At 65.3% G+C, this 7,347-nt stretch overlaps 1 protein-coding gene across 1 annotated transcript; it reads left to right on the plus strand.

The window, feature by feature from the left end:
* The first annotated feature begins 1,043 nt into the window (after window positions 1–1,043).
* RFLNA (refilin A) lies at window positions 1,044–6,441 on the plus strand. The gene is made up of 3 exons (XM_040986860.1): window positions 1,044–1,202; window positions 5,248–5,339; window positions 5,719–6,441. Exons 1-3 carry the CDS (start codon window positions 1,044–1,046, stop codon window positions 6,041–6,043), a joined length of 576 nt encoding a protein of 191 aa, XP_040842794.1. The 3' UTR covers window positions 6,044–6,441.
* Window positions 6,442–7,347: the final 906 nt, after the last annotated feature.

Below are 7,347 nucleotides of genomic sequence, written 5' to 3' on the forward strand. Positions count from 1 at the left end.
CCCCCCGCTCTGGCCAAGGTCACAGAGGGGGCTCTGTCTACTGCCAAGGCAGGTGCTGAACTTGGCAACAGCTCAGGCCCTCTGGGGAGATACCTCAGGTTGTCGCCCCACAGGTGGTGGGATGGCCTTGTCGCGTGGGGAGCAGCCCCGCCTACAAGTGACGGCTGGTGGACTCGGTCCTTCTCCTCAGGCCAGCTGGACAGCGAGCCCAGCCAGGCCCCCTGCCATGGGACTCGCGTGCTGAACCTTAGAGACCAGGCGACTTCCTGCCTGGGTCTCCATTCCCCTTGCATTGTGGGGAAGTTTGCAGACCAACACCGTCTCCCAGTCCCTGGTGTGGGGCCGGCACCTGGAGGTGGACACAGGCCAGAGGAGGCACGCTTGCCCGTGCCCTCTGCCAGCCTGAAGTCACCTCAGAGGGAGAACGCCTGTCCCCGGGTGTGGGGTGTGTGAGGGTGCCAAGCCGATGGGGGGGCAGCCAGAGACTGAGAGGGGGCTCCCCAGCAGGACCCCAGCCGCAACCCTGCACCTGGCGCCTGCCAGGTCGGCTCTTGTCCCCAGATCAGGTTGTCCCCACCGCAAAGGCCCAGCGTGTCCGTCAGCCGAGACCCCAGCGGGAGCTGGCAGCAGCCCCCCAGAACCCCGCAAGGGGGCCCGGTCGTCTGGGTGGAAGGCGCGCAGGGCTGGGGCGCCGCCGCCACCTCCTCCCCGGCTGCCAGTCGCCGACCCGTGCCAGCCCAGTCCTTTCTGAAGACGCTTTCATCCACCCGGCCCTCAGCAGAGCCGCAAGAAACCCTGGGAGCCCACCAGCCAGGCCTGGGCCGCCGCGCCCCGGGGAGGCGCCGGCCGGGGCGGGGAGAGGGCGGGGGCGGAGGAGGCGCCTAGAAAAGGAGGCGCGGGTCGGGGAGGTGCGGAGGGCCCAGCTGGGGCGCAGCGGCGGCGAGCGCGGCTGTGCGGGGCCCCGGGCGCGGGGCGCCAGGCGCGGCCGCTGCCTCTGCTGCGCCCGCAGCTCGGCGGCGGAGCCCCCCGGGAGCCCGGCAGACATGGTGGGCCACCTGCATCTGCAGGCCATGGAGGGCAACCTCCAGGGACAGAGCCGCGAGGCCTTGCTGGACAGCCCCGACTCCGGGCTGCCGCCCAGCCCCAGCCCCAGTCCGCCCTTCTATGCCTCAGAGCCCCCTGGACCTAGTGAGGCCGGCGCGGTAAGGACGGGATCCGGGCTGCGGGCTCCGGGTGGGCAGGGCTGTGCCAGGGCCCGGGGACGGCCCCTCACCCCCGGCCGTGGGCTTCTCTCCTCGGGCTTCCCTATGCACAGCCCGCGGGAAAGCGGAGCTGGCTGCCCGCTGGGAGAACCCGGCACCCCTCCTGCCTCCCCTGCTTGCTGCCTACCCCGCCCCCTCGCGCTGCCAACATGAAAACTTTTTTCGTTTTCTTTTCTTTTTTTTTTTTAACCGAAGCCAGACAGGAACCCTTTCTCTGAGGGTTGTCAAGGTGTTGATGTGGAGGGGAGGCCAGCCTGGGGAAGCCTGGGTTGGGAGCCTGGGGGAACACAGCCTCGTGCCAGACAGCTTTGGTTTTGGGGTACACCCAGGCTGCGGGTGTGGGGAGTGGGCAGCCGCAGGAGTGGGGCTGCCTGCCCAGGACACTCCTGGCTGCCTGCTGCAGCCTACAGCCTTCTCTAGCTCCAGCCCCGCCCCCAACCAGTGCCATGGGCTCCTCTCACTCCCACTGGGATCCCGCACTTGGGGAGACTGGTCCCCAGGCCTCCTTCCCTGGCAGGTCTCACTGACCCAGGAAGTGCCTGCAGCTTAGGAACCAAGGGTTTGTACCCCACATCCCCCCGGAAGTCCTGCTGCTTGGCTGGGTTGGGACCTTGCAGGTGGTCTGTGCAGGGGAATCGCGGGTGGGGGTCTCTGAGGAGTGACGGGGTTGGCGAGTGGAGCTGGCAATGCACCCTGGCCCTGTGCTTGCTAGCTCTGCTGCCGGCCTCCCTGAGGGAACGGCTGGGGCTTGGCACAGCCCGACGGCCAGTCTACGTGCTGCACGTGGTTTGGGGCTCGGTCCCTCTGGGGTCCTCCACCGCCGGGATCCCCGAGGACAGGGCCACGTATGTGCCTGGGACAGCCACAGCAGTGCTGGCCACAGCTCGCCGCTCTGCTGGGGCTCCTGACGCAGGTGACAATGCCTGGTGGGAGCTGTCCCCAGCTGTCTGCACTGCTGCTTTAGTCTCCCTGGCATCACCCGGAGGACATGTGTCCGTGGGCTCCAGGGGAGTGTCCGGAGGGCAGCTGCTGTGCTGCGGTGGATGGAGCCCAGGAGCCTTGGAAACAACGGGCTAACCGTGTGTCTGTAGTGTGCATGTGTGTGTATGCGAGTTGTGTGTGAGCCTGGAAAACAACTGCCGCTGTACCTGCAGTTTTTCACAACTGGCACCGGGTGAGCTCCGCTCAGCTTTGGGGCCTCACACTCTGGCCCCTCGCCAGGCTACCCCTTCCCCAGAGTGCCAGCTGTGCCTTGCGGGTCTGGCGTTGGCAGCACCCCGCTCCTGTGGGATCCCAGGACAGCAGGGCTGTTCGCTGGGCCAGGCAAGGAGGCCCGCGTTTTCCCATTTTTGTTTCTGGTCTGAGACACTGAGACCCAGTGTGGGCTGCAGAGGGCAAATGGGTGGACAGATGGATGCCACCACAATCAAGGCCAGTGTCCTGGAGGAGGGCTCCACGGCCCTGGCCTCGCACCCCCTGCCACGCCAGATGGGGTCTCCCTGGCAGGCACCTTTCCTGAGGAGCCGTCCAGGGTGGATGCCCCCACCTGCTCCCTGCTTCTGTGTGGACAGGGTGCTGGTGGATCTATCCTATGCTGGCAGTGGGCTGTTTCTCCCCAGGCTGGGCATAATGCTACTGAACCTCGCCCAGGCTCTCCCCAGGGCGGCCACCCTCCCGGGCTGGCTTGGGCCAAGGGCCGCGGCAGCGAGGGTGGAGCCGAAGCACCCACTGAGGAAGTATTTGCCACCACTCATCGCTGTGGCTCCCTGCCTGCCAGGTTGTGAAGCCTGTGCCTGTGGAGGCCTGCTGGGTCCTCATACCTGCTCAGGAGACTGGGTCCAGGCCTGCGAGGCCGAGGGGTCCAGCCCAGCCGTGTGGTCTGTGCTGACTGAGAGCCTTTGGGTCTTAGAGGTCTGTTCTGGGGCCAGTTGGCTCTTGCACTGCATCTGCGCCCTGGGAAGCCAGCCAGCTTGTGCCTGCCTCACTATCTCCCAGCCACCAGGCTCGGATCTTAGGGAGGCACAACCTCCTTTCTCAGAAGGGTAAGTTGAGGCAGAGTGCCTGAGCAGGTGGCTGGCATCTTCTTTTCAGTCTCCTTAGACCAGGATAAGGCCCTGGGCCTTGTGGGAAGAGCTGGGCTGGGGAGAGGCCTTCGGGGGGCTTCCTGGTTTTGAGGCCCCTCTCTTTCAGAGCCCCCCACATCACCACCACAGCCTTCTGGGCCATGGTGGCACCCCCTGGCCTGTGTCTGCCTGGCTGGGTTCCAAGACTGGTTCCTGGCAACCCCTTGGGGCCTGGTGGCGGTGTGTGTGGGGGGGAGTTGCCACCTGCACCGCAGCAGCTTCCTGCCCTCCTGTGGCGCCCCAGGCTCAGTGGGTTGGAGGTATTTTCCCCGTGTGCCAGTTGGACGCCGCGCCCTGGGCCTCACTCCTGGCCTAGCCTGTGAATGGAGCCTTGTCTGTTGGCCTGGCAGCCGTGGGAGCAAGCTGGGTGGGGCGGGGCTGCCTGTTGCCTGGCGGCCTTGTGCTGGGGGCGGGTGGGGTCAGCAGGCCTTGGTGTAGGCTCTGCAGCGGGACCGTGCCTCCCACACACACCCGCCTGCTCTGTGAGCCTTTGCTGGGAAGGTGCAGGCCTGTGCCCACAGCACTGTCCCCTGGCCTCCCCATGTCCCCCCAGGGATGAGCCAGGCAGTGCTGCACCCCAGCCACCGCCCAAGAGTAAGGTAGGTGCTCAGCAGGTGCCTGTGGCTACATTCCAGGAGAGTCTTTCATCGGCAGGGGCCATGCTTAGACCTAACCAGGCCCCAGAGGCTGCTGGGTGCTAAGGGCCCCACTGACCCTGGAATGGGCAGCCATGGAGAAAGGGGCCAGCCCCACATGCGTGTCCCCTGGGCAGCCAGGTGCTACTTCTCCATCGGATGCTGGAGTGGGGTGGGGAGTTACCAAGCAGGCTACAGGCTAGGGGCTGGGGGCCATCATGCCCACCCCCCGCCAGCCAGCAGCGCTGTCCGCCAGTGGATTATGATTGCTGCCGCCCCGGGGGAGGACAGGGAGGTTCCAGGAGCTTCTTCCCAGCCTGGGGACCGGTCCTAGGGAGGACCTGGGTGGCCCCAGCCCTGGGCCAGAGGGGCCTCAGCCTGGCATGGCTGTCTGCTGCGTGGTTCCAGTCCTGATTCTGGCAGGCTTAGTTCGCCGCATATCACACTGAAGTGTAATTGATGAATCAACAGCAGACAGAAATGCATAACTCAGACAAGACACTGTCATAAAAGATGAGTGCAACCTGTGGAGGGGTTATTCTGGAACTTTCCATCCGATAAGGACTCCTGTGATCACCAAAGGACAGATTTTCTGGGGTTTTCCTGGGCAGGGCTTCAGGAGGCCTCAGGCTGTTGAGGCGCCTGAGCCTGGCACCCCCATGGGTTTAGTGTCAGGCATGGCTTGACCCAGGTGTTTGAGGAGCATTGGTAGGACTTGGCTTTCCACCATCATCGGCTCCATTTTCCTGGGGCTGGCCTCCTTCCCCGCTGGGGGCCAAGTGCACCCACCTACCCACCTTCCCACCTGCTCAGCCACCTCTGAGGGGTGAAGTTTTCCTTAGAAGCCCGGGCACGGTTCTCATTGGTCAGTGTGGCTGACAGGCTCATGCCTCAGCCAATCCTGGTGCTTGGGAAGAGGTGGCCACTAGGGAGGCAGGACCGGGGGGCCTGTCCCTCTGTGGGCCTGGCCAGCTCCTCATGTGTCCACCCCCAGCAGGTGTCCAGCCTTGGGCAGCGCCAGGAGAGGTTGGGAGCCTGGCCCTAGGAGGCGTGAACTGCAAACTTAGGGGCTGCAGTGAGAGGCTGTCCAGGTGTGGGTTGCAGGCTGGCAGCAGGCAGTTGGTGGGGGTCCATGAAGTTGGCTTTGGGGGGCTCAGCCATGCCCAGTGGGGTGGGGGCTGCATACACCTTGCTCCTGCTGCCTAACAGCACCTCCTCCCTCAGCAGGCATCCCCTGCGCTCAGGATGAGGCCCCATATGCTGCCTGTGTTCTTTGGGGAGAGCATCCAGGTGACCCCAGCACCCACGCAGGAGATCCGGTGAGTGGGCCAGGGAGGGTCCCTGTCCCGGCGGGGCGCTCAGCAAGCTCCCGGTTCTCAACACACTCTGCCACAAGCCCTAGTTAGTTCCCAAAGGCAGCCCTGTGGGTACCTGGTGACCTTGGGGACTGTCCCTGGGGGCCTCTGTGACACCCCTGACCTGAGGGTACCCTGTCACCACCAGCTTGGGTATGGAGGCTCCCCCCCAGCACCAATCCTAAGTCCAGGCTGCAGTGTGCCTCAGTGTCCCCTGGGCACCGGGCCCCTCGGCTTGCCTTTGGCCTCCTCCCTGCATGCCGTCAGGTCCGCTTGGCCCTGGTCACATCTGTGGTCCCAGCCTGGCCCCTGGACTCACCGGTGCCCTTCGTGCCCTTGCCAGCTGCAACTCTGAGATCAAGTATGACTCTGAGAAGTACTTCCGGGACAAGATCTTCTACGCGCCAGTGCCCACGGTCACGGGCTACAGCGAGACGATTGTGGCAGCACCCAACTGCACGTGGCGCAGCTACCGCAGCCAGCTGACCCTGGAGCCGCGCCCACGCGCCCTGCACTTCCACAGCACAGCCATCGTCTTCCCCAAGTGTGCCAGGAGCACCTTCCGGACCACCGTGCACTGCAGCCTGGGCCGGCCCAGCCGCTGGTTCACCTCCAGTGTGCGGCTGCAGAGCGGTGGGGGCCCCGTGCCTGGCCCCACAGCGCTCTGATGGGCGGGTGCCCCGGGAAGGGCCGGCGCCTGGGCAGGAAGGAGGCGGCGGCCAGCTGGCTTGGGACCAGCTGTTCCTGGCCGCCTGCCCTGGCCCCCATGCCCAGTTGCAGTGGAGGGCCCAATCAATGCCTCCATTCTATTAGGGCCAGGCAGCCTGGGGAGAGGAGGAGCAAGCTTGGGGCTCTGGGGGTGGGGACACTCCAGCTCCGGCTGGTGCACATGGGGCCCAGACTGGAACTGGTCATGCCGAAGAGACAGCCCGGAGCCTCTGCTGTCCCCAGGGTCCCTGGAAGGCGGCCTCCCCTTTGGGGTATACATCCCTGACCAGTACCTGCCATGAAGTGCCTTTGGGGCTGGGACTGTTAGCTGTAAACCCTTGAGCCAGGTGCCAAGGGGAAATGCTGTCACTGTTTGCTGGAGCCCTGGTACCGTGAGCGCTGTGACTGATGAGTCAACCAGCCTAGATGTACCACTGGGGCCAGCTTCTCTCCTGTCCTGGGACCTGGCTGCCCCTGGCCTGACAGGCTCACCCTGGCACACGCGTGGCTCTGGGCTGCCTGAGCTGCCGTGCCAGCTGTCCTCTTTCAGCCCTCGATGCCCCAGCCCCTCCCTGTAGCCCCCCAGGAGTCCCTGGGGGACTGGGAAGGGGCAGCCCAGAGCTCGTGTCCCACCGAGGCAGGACTGGGTATGCCTGCAACTACACAGAGTGCGGCTGCCGAGGATGGCTCACTTCTGATCAACCACGTCAATAAAACGTGTGAACTCGGGGGACCGCCTGTGTGTGTCCACCTGAGACCTCAGACCCCCGTCCCCAGGGCTGCCCGGCTTCCTCCCACGCAGGGCTGATGCTGGGCACGGGGACGGCCCACCTGCGATTTGTGCCAGGGTCTATGGCGGGCAGGTGGGGCTGGGGGACTGAGTCTACATGGCAGTGCTAAGCGCTCCTTGCTGACCGGGCTGCCGGGTAAGCTCCAGCCTCCCCGGCTGGCTGGCCTCACCCTCACCCGCTGCGGGGGAGCACTCCCGGGGGGACCCCCCCGCAGCAGAGCGTGAGGCATAGATCAGCAATGCGCCCCGGTCACTCTGCTGGCTCAGGCAGGACCGGCTGCTGGGCCAAGCCGGGCAAGCCCAGGGCTGCTCCATGCCACCACAGAGTTGGCCACTCCCGTCATTCTCCAGGAAGATTCATTCATTAATTTGGAAAGGTCAACTGATGAGATGGCACCGGGTGGAGTGGTGGGGAGAGTGGCAGTTAGTGGCAGAGGGAGACCTTCATGCATGGTTCCCTCCGAGATGGCTGCC

The sequence above is a fragment of the Ochotona curzoniae genome, unplaced genomic scaffold, assembly GCF_017591425.1.
Source record: "Ochotona curzoniae isolate NIBS_2020 unplaced genomic scaffold, NIBS_Ocur_1.0 contig_46, whole genome shotgun sequence".
Classification (NCBI taxonomy): domain Eukaryota; kingdom Metazoa; phylum Chordata; class Mammalia; order Lagomorpha; family Ochotonidae; genus Ochotona; species Ochotona curzoniae.